The sequence below is a fragment of the Strigops habroptila genome, chromosome 1, assembly GCF_004027225.2.
Source record: "Strigops habroptila isolate Jane chromosome 1, bStrHab1.2.pri, whole genome shotgun sequence".
NCBI classification, from domain to species: Eukaryota; Metazoa; Chordata; class Aves; order Psittaciformes; family Psittacidae; genus Strigops; species Strigops habroptila.
Genome location: NC_044277.2, coordinates 48,544,789 through 48,566,299, shown reverse-complemented (window position 1 = coordinate 48,566,299; position 21,511 = coordinate 48,544,789). Strand labels below are relative to the sequence as shown.

Here is a 21,511-nt window from a genome sequence, read left to right as displayed (position 1 = left end):
GCTTTCATTGCAGGTTTCGGACAGCCTGGCACCAATAATGCCTCTTCAGTACGTCTGTGCCCCTGACAGTGAGCATACCTTGTTGGCAGCTCCATCTCAGTTCCTCCTGGAGAAATTCCTTCAACATGCAACCTACAAACTCTTCCCGAAGGCGATTCATAACTTCAAGAACCCGGTATTGGCCATTGACTGCTACCTGAACATCGGGCTCGAGGTACCAAATACTTGAAGGGATGATGGGGACAAGTCAATGCAAACCTTTACTTCAGCACCCTTCTGGTGTTGAAAACCCCCATCTTTTATGAACCCTCAGCAGCCAGGGTAGTGTTTGAAGACTGGTCTCAAACAGTGAGTGCTGTTGGAGCTAAAGGACTAACTCCACTGGAAGAACCAGTGGTAAAGCCTCCTAGCTGGCTGGTGTGGGTAGAGACCAGCGGTCTATGATGAATCAATGTGATTTGCAAAGGAATTTGATGTCTTCTGAAATATTTCATATGATGCAAAGACCTCACAGTGATGCCATTCTTGATAGAACTCAGTGTGCTGCATAGTCTGTACAAAACTTATCCCCACAATTTTTTAGGTCACTGTTCTAGCATGCAGGTTTTTATTATCTATCTGTGTTTGATTTGTCCTTGCAACAAACTTGGTTTGGCTGGGAGAGTTTGACGCGATCCTTGCTTCACTATTGTGAAGCTCACCCTTTGTAACACAGCTTGCCTTTCAGATGCCTTTCTTTTTATGAAGCTGGGTTTCCAGGGAAAAGTGTGCAAATATATCTTAGATGTAGATATGGAGACCAGTTTGAACTGACTCTGAAATGGGATGGAAGTCTGAAAAGGGGTTTTGTTCTGGGAAATTTTATGGAGGTCAGTGGCAAGATACAGAAAAACCCCTTTGATGCAGAACAATTTTCACAGCACTGAAACACAGGAGCACCTCAGTGCTGGGAACCACTTAGGTGATGCTTGCGGTCAGCAAGACGTGTGCCAGCGTGGAGGAGCTCAAGCCTCAGCAGTTGCAGTATTCATGGAATTGCTTACAGTGTTTGGCAAATGTATCCTTATTAGAACAACCTCAATAATCTTAACAGTTGCTATAATTCATATAGAAGCAGAAAATTGAACTGAATTACAGAGAACCCTGAAACGACGTGTTTCAGTGACCAAATTGAATCTAGAAGTTTGTCCCATGTGTTATTTCCCAGGGGAAGTTTGCTCAGTAGTGCATTCTTGTTGGATTATATTTTGACCAGCACCAACTGGCTTGCCTGTTATCACTAAGTTATATTCCGTTCCACTTAAAGTCATCCTTAGACATTTTCTCCCCCAGAAGTACTTCCTTTCTTTTCCCCTTCTGTTTCAGGTGGCCATATGCTATATTAGTTCCCGCCCGCACTCAGTCAATGTCAACTGTGAAGGGGTGTTCTTCAGCGGCCTGCTGCTCTATCTCTGCGACTCCTTCGTTGGTGCAGACCTCCTCAAGCGGTTCAGGTTTCTGAAAGGTAATCTTCTGGCTCTGCTGAGCTCTCTGAGTGCTTTCCTGCCAAGTAATAGCACGGAGGAAAAGGGGAAGGTAGAGGCATAACCAGCTTCATTAAACAGCTGCATCATTTTCAGTTACTGCTGCCCTTGTTTGTTTTCAAAAGAAATAGATGGAGTGTTTCTTTTGGGACCGTATAAAATTTCTGTCCCTGTTGGTATTAAGTGTAAGTAATTGAATCATAGAATGGTTTGGAAAAGATCTCACCAATCACCTAGTCCCAAGCGCCATGCCATGGGCAGGGACAGCTTCCACTAGACCAAATTTCTTTTAAATTGCTTAGGAAAATTAAGGAAATCAGAGATTTATTATCGTACCCTGAGAATCTCACATACTTTTTCACTTGAAGGTGCCACCTTGTGTGTCATATGTCAAGACAGAAGCTCATTACGGCAGACGATAGTCCGGCTGGAGCTGGAGGACGAGTGGCAGTTCCGACTCCGAGATGAGTTTCAAACTGCTAACAGTAGTGATGATGAACCTCTCTATTTTCTTACTGGACGCCATATATAAGCTTCGCTAAGACACCGCTAACAAAGAGAAAAGAACTTTTTGTTTTTTAAAACAAGTACAATCACTGTGGAGCAAAGTGCAACCAATATTTATCTAGACTGCTTGAAAGGATTCCCCACAATTCTGAAGTAGGCTTTAGTCCTAAGGCTAAAATTACCACATCAGTTATGATTTCAAGGATCCTGGATTCCAGTTATTTTCACGTCAGCCACAACCGCTGACCCTCATCACACATCCAGCCAAGCTGTAGGATCTGAAAAGAGGACGTAGTTCGGTTGAAGAAGAATCCTTTTTATATTCAGCTGAGGCAGGGGAAGAAGCAGCTGCTCTGGGCAGCTGCTAGCTTGAATGTTACATGAAACGCAACCCAGCACGTGGCATTTATTGAGGCTGTATGGAGGAGAGCCCACCACGTCTCTTCAGCTCTGTGCTGTGGTACAGGAATACTCAGGGGTTTGAAACTACAATATAACGTAGATATTTGTATTAAAAGGAATAGTCTTGTTCTCTGTGCAGTGTTAGCTGAAAATTTGTAATTGTGTATGTATTGAAACTGTCTTTGGCAAAATTTCCACAGGTGTTCAAAGTTTACTACTTGAACCTGAACAAATCAGCAAACGCGTGGCAGGCACCGGGCACCCCTTAGCAACCTTAGTCACCCCATTAGGCACCCCCTCCTCAGCTCTGGGGACAAAGCAGAAGGCTCCTCATAGCTGCTCCCACCCCAGTTAGAGTAACACGCCAGCAACTCACCTCCAGTTCCTCACTCTCCTCAAGCGTTCCGAAAACCTGTGGGCTGTCCTCTTTTGCATATAGAAGTTGTCCTCCTGTACACTGGTGCCTCAGTGGTGGGCCATATGCAGCTTACTCACCCTGCCCTTTTTGCTCAACTCCAGCTGGCTGCAGAGCCGACACTGGCTCTGTGAAGTTGTACCTATTTGTGAAGCAGCGTACCAAGAGACGTGCAGGAGGGCAACATGCCCAGGCTGGATCTGAGCAAACCAGGAGGTGTCCCACAACAGTGCCAGGAGAGGCCTGGGACTGCTCAGGAGAGATTCTGTCCAGAAGCAAAGGTCTTGGAATGCATCACCTGACACTGTCATCCCTTCCTCTTTTTTTGGTTAGCCTCTGTAAATAGCGGTTGTAGCTGTAGTCGCACATTGTTCTACTTACAAGCGTATTGCTGATCCTTGTGAAGTTGTTCTGGAATGAGTGCAGTGCAGCAGCATTTGGTTGCAGGGTTCGATTGTAATGGTACTCTTCTGTTCATGCTGTTAGCATGAGCTACCCCGCTGAGGTTTCTATATAGAAAAAATAATCATCCTGCACAAAAAAATTCCTGCACATCATGACCCCTTTATTAAAAATAAAACCTCAGCCTGTTCTGAAAAGCATTTCAGGAATATCAATTGACTCCCCCAAAAGCAATGAAATTAGCACGTTGTCATACTTGAGGTGGTTTTTTTAAGCATAGTGTTAACTAAGCGACTTTTTTTATCTTGTGGAAAGAGATGTTTACAGATGAAAAAACATAATATATTCGCCAGAGGCCAAAGGATAATGGTTTGCGTATGTCTGTGTTAATGTAGCTTCACTCTGATGCTGTAAATTTAGCAAATTTCTGATGGACAACCCATTTCTGTAAATGTATTTTTAATTTTCCTTCAGACACACAGCCTGCCTTACCTGTTTTAACACTTGGGAGAAGGAGGAATATAAAAGATGCTTCTTGAAGCTTTTGATACACACCTGAATGTATTCCGGTAGTTCTGGTTTTGCCAGAAGGGCTTAGGGCCAACCCCAAGTTCAGTGTGGAGTAGAAGCGTCAGGTATTACGTGTTCACAAACGGTTTCCTTTTTGTTTGTCTATTTGATGTTTGCACTAAGTTCTTAAAATTCCAGGTGCTGAGACTACTCCGAGGAGTTAGCCCTCTGGTGAAGCAGTGCAAAATTGTCCCCGAAGTTGAGAACGCCATCAGCCAGGCAGTGTATTTGCCTGCCTTTACCAACTAATAGTAAACCCATCTCCTTAACTCTCCCCTGCGTGGAAGCGAGGAGTTCTGGTAACACTCTGGCCAGGGCGCCCTGAGCCAGCACCGGAGGGGGAGGCTTGTCCCCCCCACATGCTCCAGCATTATTTGACACCTAGCTCCTCGCTATCCCAGTTTGGTTTTAAGCTCACCCTCATGGCCATCCCTATGAATGTATTCAATTGGCCAGCGTTATATTTTACCTGTAGATGTTCTTGTCTATTCACAGGTTAAATCTGAATGTAAACTAAGATTTAAAGAATCATATGCAGATGCTTTTTTGCTTAACTTATGTAATTGCTTTTTGTGACTTTTGGAAGAGGGTTAAAAATGTTGCTTTCCTAGTGTAAAGTTTTCTTAACCAAAAACTTGGTGAATTTAGCTTCACTAGTCAGTCTACCTCATGTTATTGTTTATGAACTGAAACTGTCTGAAGTTGTGGCTATGGTATGTTTATAATGTGCTTTCATTAAATTTGAATATATTAAGTTACCATTTAAGACTGTGTCTATCTTAACTGGTGCACTTGCTTTCCGAGCCCTCCAGGGAGGGTCACCATTGGATTGTTGGTGAACCTGCATCACTTTTTTGGCAAAGCCCTTCGGGGTCTCCTCACAAGCCCCTGGAAAATGACAATTCACCACAGTTCTGCTACTGCAGCTGTAAGCAGTCTGAGCAGCGGTGTGGAGGTGGTGTGAGCTCTTTGCTTTACCTCTAGGCCAAGGTTAAGAACAGCATAGCATGAACAAGCATACCTAAACTGCACATGAGTTTCAAAATTAAACCATAAGTTTGAATTTAGTTAAACCTTTCTCATCAGGGTTTTAAGCTGTTATTCAAGGCTGAAGGCATCACCTCTCACCTTACTGTAAGCTCTGCATGCGCTGACATTGGGCTCCCGGGCCAATGATCCACAAAGGCACTGTCACAAAGGGAATTCTGCGTTCTCCAGAGACTGCTTCAAAACACGTGCTGCCATTAGCCACTAAGGGAATATTTCACAGGCAAAAGTATGAAATACACTGAAGATTCAGTCACACTTAGTACCATCCAAAGTAACTTTAAAAAAGCTATCAAGTATTTTATTTTTAACCTATCTACATTATGTACAGATCAAGAAAGGCCACAGCAGTTTTTCAACATACAAACCCTTTAAAAGAGGAGAGATTTATGAAGGAGTGACAAGTATCAAAGCGAAGTCCACTAACAAAGGTATATACTCAGTACAGTACTTGAAGGAAAATGATGATTACACCAGTCCCTGGGGCTTTCATTCTGCCTTTTACCCTACAGCTCATCTGCAGGAGAAGGGGCGGGGGGGGTAGAATAAGTTTCCAATGCTGCTGCCACCTTGCAGGCTCCCTGGCACCCAGTTGGGCCCAGCACACACCCCAGGAACCACCGTGCAGTCTCTGAGGGTTGTCACCCACAAGGACTCCACTGGAAGGCTTCTTGACTCAAGGCAATTGAGTGTAACCTCCAACTCTGTCCTGCCAGCAACCGCTGCTGGAAGGGTGGCAGCAGACCAGTGCTACAGCACCGACACGCACTGGTATATCACCACATTAAGAACTTCAGCATGTACTCATCAAGGAGACTAGAGTCTTTGCATTAGTTTACAGTCCACTATGAACAATTTTCTGCTGCATGTAAACATGACTAACTAGATAAAATACAATCAAACTTTTGCAAAAGTTAATAAAATATCTTTCTTTTAGAAAAACAAAGTTAGCCTATTACTGCATTGTTTACAATTTTAATAAAATAGTACAACCTTTCGGTTGTTACCAGTCCTGAGTTCACTGTAATAAAAATGGCCCTGGCTTCTGCTGAAGATCTGCACCCACCCAGTGCATTTGGCAGAAGTCTCCCGATAAAAACAGAACTCCTTCGGGAGTGGTTAAGTCTGGTGCTGTCCATTGAGGAAGTTGTATACCAGGAACTGGCCGGTGCCACAGTACTGTGTTGCAAAGAGTTTTCCATCAGGAGTGGGGTCAGAGAAAGCGATTTCTTCTTTACTTAAGTATGAGCCATAGATGAAGTTGCTCCTGTTTAAAAGGAGGGGAAAAAAGAAAAAGAAATTACCCTCAGGGGATAACACAGGAATATTTATGCTATTAGACCACAAACTATTAATTGTCATGGACATTCAAAAGAAAGAAGCTCTATTAGGAGGAGATCACTCCATTTATACAACCAACCTCCTCCTTCCGAAGGGCAAGGAGGATCGCTTGTCCCAGGAGGGTTTTTATAAGGTTTGGTATTTTAGAAGAAACATTTGTACAGAGCAATTGCTTGTGAGTTGCATCAAGAGTTCAATTTCAGAGTTTAAAAACAACAAAGTTTGAATTCAGTCCAACTATTTCTTCATAGAAAAGAGACTTCTGGGACTATGACTACAGTCACTAGGAATGGAAACACAAGTTGGGCTGCTTATAGAGGAGGCTCAAAGGACCTGATGAAATTGCAAGTCCCCTGTCTGAAAGAAACACTTGACATTTGGATGAGAGCACATCTTGGGTTAATTTAGAACATCTCAGAACACAACCTCGAGGCATAATTCACACTTTCAGTAATAACTACAGGAAAAGGAAGGCTCAGTTTGCTTAACTTCTTCCTGGAAATATTTTACGTATGTTTTATTCTATTTGAAGAAGGAGAACCAAGGGTGCCATCGAGCTTTTCTGGGTGGCTGCGTGAGCAGATTTAGAAAACTGATCTCAAGCTTTGAGACCTTGATCAGCGGAAGGAGGAAGTAACGTTCATCCTCGGAAACAGAAGAAACTCCCATTAAGTTAATTAATTTTTTTAATTCCTGTAAAATAAGCATACATGTACTTGCAGAGCAAGTATGAACTTCACTCATATAGGTATCTCCACTAAATCTTGAGGAAAGGAACAAACCCCAGCTTTATTCCCTTCTCTTTAGTGTATTTAGGAAGATGATTTTGCAAGCTTCTTAAGACTTAAGTTTTGTGACTCCAGGTCAGCTGTGAAAGCTTGAGTGAAGCAGGGCAGACATTCTCAAAATGGACTTAGAAGTCTGCTAGGACCCCTTCAACAGTTTGAAGTCAGGATTGAGCTGCCACAATCATCCTGTCCAAACTACCCTCCTGCTATGAAAGACATTTACATTGAAGTTTCTTTCAGCTGAGCAGATCTAACCGCTTACTGCCATCAAAAAGCAAGTCTCCTCTCTTTGCCTTCTGCAACCTTCTGGGCTCCCGTGTTTACACCAATTCTAGAGCTCATCAGACCTTTCTACAAACCACCAGAATAACACAAAGCTCTTCTTGGTGAACCTCTTTTCTACTAATGTAGGCATGAGCTAATGGAAGACCAACAAGCACCAGAGCACAGCAAAAGGTAAGATGCAGCACACAGCTAAGAGGAAAATGGAGACCTCACTCTCACGAACTGTTAAAATGGATTCTGAAGATCCCTTAGCACTGGAACTGAGGGAACCACTCCAGCATCGCTCTGGGCAAGAAATCTTTCCTTTAGAAACAGTTTCTAGGGAGCTACTGAATACACAATTACAAGTCATGATTTTTTTTTCAGGCTGGATGCGAGGAAGAAATTTTTTACGATGAGGGTGGTAAAATACTGGCCCAGGTTGCCCAGAGAGGTGGTGGATGCCCCATCCCTGGAGACATTCAAGGCCAGGCTGGATGTGGTTCTGGGCAACTTGATCTAGTTGAAGATGTCCCTGCTCGTTGCAGGGGGCTTGGAACTAGATGACCTTTGATGGTCCTTCCAACCCAAACCATTCTGATTCTGTGATTCTATCAGCCAAAAATACAACCAAATCATCAAGTTAATGTGTTTATGTGAACACAGCTTTACAGTTGATAGTTCAGACAGAACATGAGCCAGTAAGAACTTTCTAGTTGTTTCCCCAGCCAGGCAAGATGCATTCTGCAGAGCAGAATAGCTTTGCTAAGCTTTCCAAATACCCAGGAGGGGGAGGATTGGCAGACAAATCAGTACCTGTGCCACAAACACCAACAAGATGGGACTAGCTAAGCATCTGTCACAAACCTGACAGCCCAGCAATAAGAAGATTCGAGTAGTTCTTGGCATTACTCAAAACAGACATTTAAACTTCTAGGAAATGTCAGTGGAAGAAACCTAAGGTTTGGAGATTCAACATTTTAACATTTATCTAAACAGTAATGTGGCTGTTCTGAGTCTTTATGGATGTAGCACTTCACATTCAGCTGAATACTCTCATCACTAGCTACTAAAGCTCCATGGAAATTGAAAATCTCTCACAAGCTCAGTGCAGCTGACTAAAGCAGAAAAAAACACCCCAAAACACAGTTGGAAGCCACCAGATTATATCAAATAGTTTGGAGCACTTGTCTCTGTGCTCTCCCCCTTTCTACCTCTAAGGAACAGACATTCAGCCAATGGTTAGGTGCCAGTCCTTAACATCTGAGTTATCTCACACTTTGACCAAAGACAGTCTCATCAACTTCACTTGTAATTACCTCAGAGGAATTTACCCAAGTTCATCAACATTCTGCTGGGGTGACTCATTACAACTGCGCTTAGCAGGAAGACTTCTGTTAAAGAGAAGCTATCACAGAATACCGACATTAGCCCTGGAACTCCACGTAATACTGGAACCCGTCAACAGCACTCAAATCTACATCCCCAGATCACAAGCAGCTTAAAAATACAGGCTTGAGACACACAAAGCAATAAATGTCTTGGCCTGAGTTCTGTCTAAAACATAGGTAACCGAGGAACTTCTTTGGTATTACCTAAGACACTCTATCATCCGAGACGCAATCTTCTTTCGACGCATCATGCTGAATACCCATATTCGACTAATCCCACAAATAGCAGGCTCTGGAGAAGTGGAACAGCACCATGCTTTCTGTCTTTCAAATATGACTTTCTCATTTTCTGAACTGACTTCTGGAACCTTCTCTTCTATAACTCGATAGCCCTGCAGATGATGTAAAAAATATTTGTCACTTTATAAAAGCATCACTAATGACTGTACAAAATAATTCTTGTGCAATTTATTTGAGTTAGTAATACTTACTTGCTAAAATGCCATACCAAAAAGACTATATATTTGTGTCTCAATTTCTCTTCACAGTTTCAAAATTTGAACAGATGATAAAAGATTAAACCAAAAAAACCCCTAAAGCTTATCCGATTTTAAGTAAGAGCAACAACTAATCCAACTCTTATAACCACTTGTATCCAAGCGCTTGCGTCAACTTCTGACTTTGACTAAGATTGTTTTGCTTCGTCTGCTACTCCCAAGGGAGGGCAGAAAACACCACAGTTTACAAGGGAACAGACAGAATATGCAACAAAGTTCTGACATCAGTTTTTAGTACGGCAACTAAAAACTATGATTTCTTGTCCTGCTCTCCACTGTACAGCTCTGCCCTCTCCTTCTGTTCATTGTGGAGCTGTCTGACTCCATGGTAATTCAAATCAATCCTACAGAATACCCACTTTTTCATCCGCGTGGGATTTCCACTGGGCAGGGAGATCAAACTGTTTGTCAACAAGCAAGAGGAGAGCCGTAGCTAGCATATGAATAGCAGAGGAAGAAAAATTCCACCCTTCAGCTGTAGCAAGCTCTCAGACGAGCAGGTCTGAGCCAAGTATGACACCATACATGTGCCTCAGCTCAGTGTCAACTATACAAAAATGAGTAACTACATTTCAGAATGGTCTACCACCAAAAATCTCCTCCTCTGTGGAAAAGGCATACACAGAATACTTATTTGCTAAACGGCTAGACTTAAACTCTGAGCTAATTCTATAGTTTCAGCATGTCTGAATAAGAGAGTCACAAAGCACTGACCCAGACTGCCTTTCTCCAGTTCAATCACTTACCCACTGGATATGTTCTGCAATTAAACAGCCGATGACTTTTTTGTCATTAGAAATAAAAAGAAGAGTTTTAGTTCTAGAGTAACACATGAGAGGAGCTTGCTGGAATCCCAAGTCATTGTCTACCATTTCTCTAATTTCTTCAACCTGTCAAAATAAGTTTAAATGCTGTATAAGAAACACATGTAAATGTACATCTGTATAAATTTACATAAATATTACTCATTGTCAAAAATGCACTAAGTTATCTAGAACACTGAAAGCTATTCCAGAAGTTAAGGATTGTCTTACATAACCTGCAACACATCGCTCCACATAAATGTTCCTTAAATAGTACCTGGCTGGAAATAGGAAGAGTAGAGACCTCTAAGTCGGCTTCCATTAAGTCCAAACTTCAATCAAAACACTGTCGAATGTTAGCAAGTTTAGAAGAAATAATCAACTCCAGCATGAACATAAGCTTATGCATGAGCCAAGATTTTACTGGGGGATTTTTGTACCTACGACTGGGCACTGAAACAGCCTCTATCACCCCTCTATCATCTCATGAGACACAGAAATAAGGTGGCCCTTCCTATGTGGTACAATAGTAGAGCAAACCTGGGATTACTAGGAATGCTATGAATATATGAAGTTAGTACTGGTCAAATGAAAACTGTGCTAAAAAATGCTTTTAAATAACTTTTAAAAGATGTGGTATTGGTTACTCTGTACTTTCCCATATAACCTCCAGGTACCAATCTTTTAAGGACAAGTCCAATTAGCCAATTTGAAACACTAAGTAACCAGTCTTGAAGTCAGTCATCCACAGTGGTGACAGCTGTAACTCTCAACTTTAACCACACAGAACTACAGAGAACTCTATCCTAAAGTACTTCTTTTGCTACCATCTTTCCTCTGCCCCACTCAGGTATTTGCAAATAATTTCTTCTTCAGCCATTTTAGTAAAAAGTGAATATGCAGTTAATGTACTAAAATGAAGATGATACCACCAGAGAAACAAAACTTAATAAAATTATCCGCATTAAATATTGAAAAGAAACTAAAGATTTTCCTTTACAATTCAGTAACTTAAAAAAATTCTGTGTTAGCCTGAAGAAAACCCACTACAGTCACTGCACCAGAAAGGGCTGTCTTGAGCACCAATTCAGTTTCCAGAGGTCCCTTCCAACCTCAATCATTCTATAATCCTGTGATGGTGGTGCTGTAAAAAAGCACCTGTTAGACACAGCAAATCCGCAGCTAAACAGAATCAACGCCACTGCTACTGAAAAAACAAATGGAATGACATATTAGGATGTATGAACACAAGCTAGCCAGCAAGACACCAGAGTACCATGCTGCTCAGTCTCCATCAGTGTACTGTGCCCAGCTTTAGATAAAGAGTTTCAAGAGAGGCATGTAACATGAGATACGACACAAATGGAAATAATCTAGAGGACAGTATGACAATGGCCAGAGCTCTATAAAACATTACTTAGGACCTAAAAAAAAAAAGCACATCCCATCAATCTCCTTAAGGTGAAACAATCAGAGTTTGTTCAGGCACAAAAAAAGCTGTTGCAAAGAGGAGAAGACGGATGTTTTCTACCACTATGGCAGTATGATTAACACTAATGAGAGTAAACTGCAGTACAGAGATTCTGCTGGATGTTGAGAGAAAGCTTCCTAATGTTATGGATAGTGAAGCACTGTAACAGTCTGAAGAGGTCAGAAAAACTTCCAGTGGTAGAAGCTTTAGAAAGTTGTCAGATGCATCACAACCAGAGCTGATCCTGCTCTGGACATGAGAATGGATCAGATGACTCTGAGGACACTTTCCACCTAACTCTGTTTTCACCCAAAAATCTTTTGGAGAATGGAGCTATATTCGTGCTGTGCAATAAAGTCAATACTTTTCAGTTTGTTCAAATATAGTAGGAAGTTTATATTACATAAAATATCTAACAGACATTCAGCAAGTATATTAATAAAAAAAAAAATAAAATTAAAAACTCAGTTGGTTGCTGCTGTTCCCCCCCTGCTTTCCACTCCTGCTCAGACCCACACCCTCTATGAAGAGAGCAGCAGTGCATAGGAGTGAGCTGTCTGACCTCTTTGTGGAATAAGCTACAGACTCACTGCAGTTCTGAATCCAACTTCAACTGTTCACATGTAAATTATATAAACTTTACCATGAACATTCTCATTACTTACATGAAAATATCAAACTGAGATATACAAGTCCAGTCCTTTTCACCATACCTTTTTAAGTGCATACTTTGGGTCATCAGGAAGAACCATTATTATCTTTCCATCAGGATATTCAGCCAAAATTCTCTCCTTTTTCCAACCCTAAATAAAACAAACACTTATCTAAACCATATACAAGATGTACTTTTACAAACAGAAATTGCATATTATTGTTCTAGACAGTGATTTTATGCAGAGACTTCACACTATTTAGCAGTTGCTTTGCTAGAGAAGGAAACTTTGGCTAGCTTTTAGAAATGAGCACAACAGAGATAATATAATCTTATTTATACAATAATACATACAATAGCCTCACTATATCTAGAAATAATTTGTGAAAGTGTCTTATAATTTCCCAACTATTTTTTTTCCCCCAGGACTGCAGTGCAAACTGAATTTTAAAATAGAAGTAGCAAACTCAGCTCACATAACTGATTTCCAAACCTATGGAATACTTAATTTCCAGAGTCCAGTGAATGAGAAAACCCCTAAGTTTTAATAAAAGATTTCTTTTTAACATAGTTACCTCCACAAATACACACTCAGTTTTAAAGTTTGGCATGCGAAAGACCTCCAGGAGGTTCTAAGTGAACTGATTGGCATGCAGTTGCCCAAAATGTAAGGAATAGTTTATTTTGTTACTGATTATAACTGTTAAAGCCACAAGAAGGATACTAGAAAAAAATTTATAACTACCTTCTAAGAATCTAATGGGGAAGGAGGCTACGTTGTGTGTATCTGAAGTATAAACATACTCAAAAAAATAGAGGTAATTAACTCTTCTTCAGATCCACACTCGTGGTGAATAATGAGCAGTACCTGCATGGAAAAAAACAAAACAAAAAAGCCACTTAAATCTAGTAAGATGGGACTGGTAGATATTAGAACTCAAGTTGCTTTGATGGGACCTAAAAATACTGATTGCAGAATTAACTTCAGCCACTAAAAAGGCTGATCTACAAGTCTTACTCAAAGCAACTTTAAATAAAAAAGCCTTTGAAGAAACAATTTTGATGGAATAATTCTCATTGAAATCTGTACCTTCCCATAAAATAACGTTCAACTAAAGACTAAACAACGGAATTTGGCACTGAATAAATGCCATATACACTACCACAAAAACTGACAAACTTAAGTGTTATAATACTCGATCTGTATCTCATTTTAATCATGCTGATTTTACTCCTTTATCCCAAACAAGCCACGAAGAGAATAATTTTAGAAACTTATCTACTTTCTGGTAGCCCTGAAACTATTTAAGTATGAGGTTAGCACCCAGCATGGCAATGATTGCAACACAGATACCATTTTAATCCTGCCTGCCTTTCTGCTCAGTACAAGTTGCACTAAATACCAACACAAACGAAGATCCTTTGGATTTGGATATAAATACATTATAGTATGAACACAAAGGGCAGTAAGCAGCAGTGCCACAATATTACGTATTTCAGTCACTGAAAACTAACATAGGACTCCTTCACTCAGGCCAAAGGCAAGAACATCTTACTGTAGCAAGAAACAAAAGCATTATGTCTGCAATATACTTTAAAATATTCTACTGCAATGTCAGAAAAATTGCTTTCCCTTTCAACTGACATTACTTTAGGGCACTAAGACTTATTTAGTGAATCAGATGACCAAGCACTGACAGACACTGCTTGTGATGACTAAAGAACTTAAACAGAAAGCTGTTGTTCCCACCAGGATACATGTTCTGTAAGGCCTGGAGTAAAGGAACAGGCTTATACCACTCCTTCCTATTATTGGAAGTCTATGCCCAACAACAAATTACCTATAGCCAGCAGGAGCAAGGCACATACAGCCTAATCACCATAGCTGAGCAGACTGGTGCTGTACTGAGTCCCACCAGTGTACAATAACTGCTGCAATACCCTCCTCCCCTCCATGCTACAGCTATTTATCCTATGAGTACTTGTAATCATTTGAGAACATAAGGCAGCTCTGCAATGCACCATAAATGAATTTTTAATCTACCTCTAACTTTTCTCCCAATTCAAGCAAGATTAAAGATAGCTTCTGCTTGCTTATTAAGGTGCAATGGCAATAGAATTACAAAAGAAAGAAATCATGAAAACATCGTGAAATAGTCTGGACAGTAATTACCACCACAGTGTGTAATGCATTGCTTTCACTGGACATTACATACATGTATAATGAATGATGTAGAAAACAGTTCTAAGAATGGCTCCAACATCAACAGCACAGCAACTAAAATGTTCAGCGCTCAATTTCACATGAACTATCTTCTGCTTATAGTTTAAAATAATTTGTGATGTAGATTTGTTTTTAAAAGCATAAGTCAGAAGACATAATAGACTGCTTCCAATGCATTTCCTCATGATTTAAAAGTTCTTATCTAAGAGTAAGAAATGGGACAGCAAACCTGGTATCTTTTCATAGGTGTCAGTTCTGGCTTGTCTGTACTCCCTATTTCACAAATGAATATAAATACATGAAAATCAGTGATGTTTTTTTCTTACACAGTTTTTTTCCTCAGCAATACTGAGGTAGTAAGGAAAATGTGGTTAATGCTGTATATTTCTCAGTCTTCACTAAGAAAAGGATTTATGAAATTTTCCCCTAATAATCAAGTTCAGTATGAAATTTTGTGCACTTTTACCCTTGATAATTTGTAGCAGAGAAATGGGTCTACTGTATTTTTCTTCCTGGCTCCTTCATCAAATTACAGATACTCTACCTCTCTTTCCTATGAACATAATGCAGAGAATGAGGTTTTGACTGCAGAACACATTAAGATCCTTCCTTGGATGTAACTACTAAATACTACTGTGTTAAAACTAAGATTCTCACAGAACATAGCTAATGGTATGAACTTTATGTGAAATACTACTAAATTTCATATCGTACAGATGTGTCACTTTTGGAATTAATGCAGATCAAGACAAGCATGAAACCTTTCTAAGATGACATGAAGTTCATTATCATATTCAATCCCAATATCCTATTAACCTTTGGTCCAAAGAAGGCAAATGTTGGTTTTGGGGTATTTTTGTTTAATCTGAAAATCATAAGAACCTCACAGATGGGCTTGGAAGCAGTTACAGCAGAATAGCTATTTAAAACTTAACAGATTAGACATTAGCTCAAATTACAGCTTCTTCTGCTTTCTTCAGCTCAAGATACTCTTAACTAAGAGGATGAGCTTGAAATACAAACACATTAACTGCATTCACATCGGGCACCTGTATCCACAGGCATTTCTTAAGTTAAGGTTTTGGCTTTGCAACTTAAAACCATTATTAAAATAATGCCTTGCTCTTAAAAAAAACCTGCAGAAATACTGAGCTGATACTCTGTGGTATCACAAAGAGGACACACAATTGATACTCTGTGCTATCGCAGCTAGAGGATTTTATAAAACTAAACCATACATCCATCCCACAAAGTTATCCATCCCGCTGGAGTTGACTCTTGATGTATATATCATCACTCAATGTACACACGTGCTAGAATGGCGTATTTTTTCTGGAGACTTTCAGATGTCTGAAACCAGAAGGATAGAGACAGATTCCTATGTCTGTCTGCAGTAGGGGACATCTCTCACATTAATCTATTCCTACTCCAGTACTATCCTTGACCACCTCACCTTCTTGCTTATTCAATTTGTGCTCTTAAAAGCAAATGGCACCCTTCAGAAAACCGTTATCAGTCCTTGCCAATCTTCTATTCCCCAAACCTAGAAAATGGCACTGAACTCGCCAAACTTCCTCTCTTCACACAAAGCCCACGATTTTCCTTATTGTCTCTATTAGGCATCCATGACAAAACAACTATCCTAACACTATCTCCTTGTTAGCCCGTCCTGCTTCTGGGGGCATCATGGACAGAGATCCATCTTTCTAGAGACACCTAAAAATAAATTTTTTCTAACAAAACAAGATAAGCCTTTAAAACAAAACCTAAACCCAACCAAAATTATATTTTGTTGAAAACAATAGCTAATTTATTATTTAAATGTGAACTATCTTCTGGCTACTCAGTACTTTTAAAAAACCCACAAAGCAGCTGCATGCAGGTTGGCAAGATACTAACAATTAAGTCCATTTTCACAGTTCGCAGCAAGAAGCTCTAGCATGACAATGTACATAGACATTCTTTCTGTGATTCTGTGAAGTGAACCAGCAACAGAACTACTAGGCGTGTATCAAGACACACTGAAAAGGAAGAAAAAACCGAGAAGAGTCTTCCCAAGTCAGACTGGGACTGCATCATATGGCATGAAGAATGTGAATTACAAGAGAATGAAAAAATCTTCTAAAAGATACATTAGAATGGCCTCCAAATCATCAATAATGCCAAATATATTAACTACATTAAAAAAATATATAGTATCTGGAGATAGGTCACGAAGACCAGATGTTCCTGGACCAGAAAATCTAAACAAGAAGTTACCAAGACTTTAGCACATATTTTTTAATCCCATGATGCTACCTGTCCAGTTAACACTTTCTGTCAGGGAAAAGAAGGTACTTATAATGTCAACACAGTAACTACATACAAATATCTAGAAACCAAGCCATCCTCCCAACAATCCCCACTAGAAACCTCCTAGCAAAACTAGGATAACTAGCAATCATTCTTCTGGTATTTCTGGATGACTAAGAATTAACAAATAGAGACTTGGTGTACTAATGTACTGTCAAGAAGGCTTATCTAAAATTCAAATTCTTTTGTAAGAGGAGGTGAGGATGTTTCTGTCATGGACATTACCACAATATAATCAACCAAGAACCAGTGACTATGAGTCAAATGACTAGCGTTAAAGACTTTAACTATTTAGCATGGCAAAACTTATTTAGCCATGCAGAAAACAGTGTCAAATTGTTATGAGGGAAAAAAAAAAAAAAATCAGAGTGAAGTTTGTGAAGACTCATAAGAGTCCCTCCTTTGCCTCTTACTCTACAGTTTCTATTTCACAACAACCATCTATATCACCACTCTACAGCTGTCTACAATGTCACAAAACACAACCAGAGTCAAAGATTACAGAGATAGAACTGTTTACTCACTGACTTGACAATACAAATAATTTGCTTGGGTGCACATTATGTGAAGTTTTAAAAAGATAGCTAGCAACTGAGAAAGCAATGAAGTTTTTCTCAACTTAAAAACATACATAACTTTATACAGTTATTTACAACTTGTTTTAAGGCAGTCTGCTCTTTCACTTGTTACTCTAGACATACACAGAAGTGAGAAATTTCAGCTCTTTCAACTTCCAAAATAGTCAAACATCAGTGCAGCCTCCTAACTATATGAACATGGCAGCTTTAAGTAACTACTGAACTCATCTGCCAGCTTCTGTCCAGAAGAATTAACACAATCTTCTGTTATATCTTTGGTAATATTCAAGAACTGAAGGTACTGGGTGGGGGAGGACACAAGGACACAAACAGGAATAAAATGGGGAAACATATTACATGCTGCCATTATAGTGTACTGCATTCCATTACGCTTTCTGCTCAGTCTCACCCTACAATGTAGCTAATGTATATCAGAAAAGACTTTTCAAAATGTCTGGATCATTCAGCAAAACTAATCAAGAAGAGAAGAAATACCAGAACTATCTTACTAGATAGTTCCAAACACTTCAGCTATGAAGATGTATCTGTGTATTTGTAAGCAGTGGGATAAAATTGAGCTTGGGATTTAAGAGTAGCCCCAACAGCCATTTGGTACCTACATGAAATGAATTGGTGGCCTCAGTTCAGTTATCCTGGAGGTCTTATCTACTCGAGTGTAGAGTACTGAAGGTAACATGTGTGATAAAGAAAATAGACTTTGTGGATTCTATTCTGGATTTCAGACATGTGAACAGGTATTTCCTAGAAGTCTTGTAATATCAGCTAGTGTGAAGTAGCTGATTTTACAACATACTTTAAATTCTACAATGTTTTTCAAATCTGAGCTTTAATATGAGAGATATACTCAGATACAGCACATATAAATAAGTTATGGAATAATACTTAGGACTTCATATTTAAAGTTTACAATCACACTATAAATTCAGTAAAGTTTCAATATACTATGGAGTTGTATTAGCTGGATTCCTAGGCAGTCTCTCTTCAAATTACATATAATTAACAAAGAGTAATTTATAAGTCATCTAAAATTATACAATTACAAAAACAGTACAATCAGCTCTTTATCTGACTATTAAGCCAACCATTGCAAACACCAGTTGTACTGAAACCTGTATTTAGCACTTTCAGAACAGTGAAATTCCTTTGTTTTCCCATCACCACCCTCACCCCTGCCCAAGATTAGGGAACTGTAACAGAAAGAATACAAAAGCAATGAAACACCATTATTCTACTATTCTTATACATTACATATAACCTGTCTAATACGGCTCTTAAAAACATTTATTTCCCAAAGTGGGTTTTTTATGGCCTACTGTGATACTCGTTTATTAAAACACAACTTAATGTAATACGAATTGTAACTAGCACACAGCAAATAAAAGATAATGCTTATGTCTTTAAAAAGACAAGGCTTTCTTACCACATATTTTACAGCACTTATGAACTGGTTATGAAATAGCAGATGTTGGGTTTCATCCTCTGGATTTGACGCAGTGTAAAGCATTCCACAAATATTACAGGAAATAGCACCAAACCTCTTCTGTCCTGCATCCTATTTAAAAAAAAATAAGAAAGAAAAAGAGTACTTGTCAATTGCAAGCACAGAAAATCAGTTCAACAGAAATTTAATCTGACATGTCTTGTATAACTTATCTTCTGGAAACTCAACACAGAGGCTAAAATGGAGTTAAACAGGAGAAAGAACAAGTACAGAATTTAGAATTCCAGCTTTCAAAAACCCACACAGCCTCAATCACAGAGCAAACTCTACCCAACAATAAAATTAGCTCCACCCCCATTAGTTTTGAACAAATGACTTCTCTTTTATTTTCTTAAAAACAAAGATCAGAGAATTCTTCCTTCATTACCCTATTTGCAGTAAATATAATCATCTTCCACAAAGAAAATTCCCACATCCAACCTTACACTATTTAGCTTTCCCTACAGTTCTGCTGCTGCCTTTCTTTTGGTTGTGAGTTGCTGCGAGGCGGGCCAAAGGTAAGCCATGTTCCTCAATATTTGGAAGGATATTATTAAAATCACCCAAAAGTTACACTGATATAAGTGTTAAGATCAGCAATACATCTACAATAGCTGATCACTGCCTTTTAGATACTTAGGAAAACCAAATATTTAAAGGCAATCAAATAGCATTATGAGGGTTTTATCCCTCTTGTCATTGAATATACCCTCAGGACTTAAGACTTAACTCTTAATTGGTAACAGCTAACTACCATCTCTGACATGCTATCTTAATTGCACAGGGTTCATTAGTTTTATTTTACAGACACTGTACAGCAGCTACAATACAAACAGAAGATGATATGATTTTACTCATGACCCTTTAGGTTACCCTCCTACTCTATAACCAACTATTACCAAATTAAGGGCACTACTCCGTACCTACTGCTTTGCTATTTATACATTAAAAGAGTGTTATGAATTTGGAAATATGCTCTGATTAAGGAGTCAGTGCCTAATATAGAGTGAAGTGTCAGGTGCAAAGGGTGCTTCTGCAAAGAGCAAGAACACCAGTTAGAGTGAAGTCTCTAGCCAAAAAGGCATGTTTTAAAGTTACCACTTAATGCTCAAATACTTTTTTTACCTACATTTGGAAATTGAGTTTATGTAAGCAGCAATAAATGTCACTTTTAATCTATTTTAACATATATCACAATTAACAGAGAAGCAAGAAGTCACTTTCTACTCTAAAATAAGATGCTATATAAGCAAAAGGCTACTTGAGGGTGTTCTTTAAAAGGAAATTGATCTGTGTGCACAAATTGATGACAGCTCAGTTCTCCACACAACAGCAACTTATTTCAAGCAGTCATTAGTGAAATCTAAAATGTAGGTATCTGTTTCTCTCCAAGGAAAGACTAAAGGTAAAACTGGCCAGGCAAATTCAGAGTTGAACTGTTCTTTAAGAGTATACCTATGGAACTCAGCCAAAAGAAACAAGCTGAATCTGAGAAGTCATTGCTTTAATGGTATGTCAATTTATACATTCCTACTGTATAAGAAGGAGAAACAGGAGAACACTAATTTTCTGAAGGAAAAAGGAAAGAAAAACTCAGAGGTTAGATCTGCAATATCAGAATAAGATGAAGTTTCTAAAGGTGTAAAAATGGAATCCAACGCATTTTATTCTACCTGCAGACCTCCTTTAAAGCAGTAATATAGTTCAAAACAAAGTACCCAGCTGGCCACCAAGATATACTGCATTTTAAAGACTTGTAAGTGGAAGACGAAAAAAGGCAGTTCAGCAGGAAGGATGATGTAAGGCAACTATCTTACTAAGATGAACTGAACTGAGCAATTCCTATCTTCAAGATGGAGAACATATCCCCTATACTTAGGGTGGGATAAGTGAAGAGGAATTCTACTTTGATGCTTGGAATATACCTCAAAAAAGAAGACATGTAAATTAGAAAATCAGCTACATAAAGCAACTCTTAAAATACTTAACACATGCAAGTACTGCAGTTAAGTCTCATGAAACAATTTCTGTTCAAATGATCAAGAAGCTGAAGGTATTTAAGCTAAAGCATCATTTAGTTTACTACCAAAGTAGTAATCCAAAAATTTAGGGCAAGGATATCCTTAGCTCTTCCCATCTTGCCTTATAAAAACAAACGCTGTTTTGCAAGTCTCCAGGACCAGATTATTTCCCTGGAATAGTACTGCCATATTGCATTCCACACTCTGACTTTCTTGGATGTTGCTGGTATCAGTGGGTTTGAATTTTGAGGGGCATTTTTTGTTTGGGTTTTTTCTTTTGTTTTTTTAAGGATTTCACTGATATTACTAACTAAGGAATTCAGTTGTATCAAGGGGCTATATGCAGAGGTTAATATTAAAAACCTGCTTCATGAATTATCAGAAAAACCACATTGTAGTACCTAAAGCAATCTTTTGAATTCTGCAGCCCTAACAAATGCCAACTATATTTTTTAGCAAATCCTTTACAGTATCCTGAGGGCAGTAAAGAAGACAGACCTTCTTGTGTAACTGAAGTACTATTTCAAAGCCACTCAACAGGACATAATGCTTCAGAGGGAAAAAGGAAAGAAGGAAAAAAAAAAGGCAGCTTTGTAAATCAATGCAGACAACAACAACAAAAAAACCCAGGACATGCAAAATAAAGTCAGGAATTATGAAAAATGCATCTGTGTTTTTTAACAAAAAATCTACAGATTCTGA

General features: G+C 39.1%; 2 protein-coding genes across 12 annotated transcripts in view; one reads left to right on the top strand and one right to left on the bottom strand.

The window, feature by feature from the left end:
- The window catches only part of GREB1L (GREB1 like retinoic acid receptor coactivator), a 137,458-nt gene extending 132,873 nt beyond the window's left edge, over positions 1–4,585 (top strand). For all 6 annotated transcript variants that reach the window (XM_030483752.1, XM_030483776.1, XM_030483759.1 and 3 more), the window contains 3 exons: positions 14–214; positions 1,366–1,504; positions 1,892–4,585. In XM_030483752.1, the coding sequence (XP_030339612.1) occupies positions 14–214; positions 1,366–1,504; positions 1,892–2,055 (504 nt within the window). In that variant the 3' untranslated portion in view covers positions 2,056–4,585. The remainder of the gene's footprint in view (positions 1–13; positions 215–1,365; positions 1,505–1,891) is intronic.
- Positions 4,586–5,141: 556 nt separating this feature from the next.
- The window catches only part of ESCO1 (establishment of sister chromatid cohesion N-acetyltransferase 1), a 32,533-nt gene continuing 16,163 nt past the window's right edge, over positions 5,142–21,511 (bottom strand). For 4 of the 6 annotated variants that reach the window (XM_030483789.1, XM_030483808.1, XM_030483817.1 and 1 more), the window contains 5 exons: positions 18,729–18,860; positions 12,195–12,284; positions 9,954–10,097; positions 8,855–9,042; positions 5,142–6,133 (listed from right to left, as the gene is read on the bottom strand). In XM_030483789.1, coding sequence (XP_030339649.1) covers positions 5,986–6,133; positions 8,855–9,042; positions 9,954–10,097; positions 12,195–12,284; positions 18,729–18,860 — 702 coding nt within the window. In that variant the 3' untranslated portion in view covers positions 5,142–5,985. Of the gene's footprint in view, positions 6,134–8,854; positions 9,043–9,953; positions 10,098–12,194; positions 12,285–12,878; positions 13,002–18,728; positions 18,861–21,511 lie in introns of those variants that run through there. The other 2 variants (XM_030483824.1, XM_030483832.1) reach the window with 2 other exon arrangements.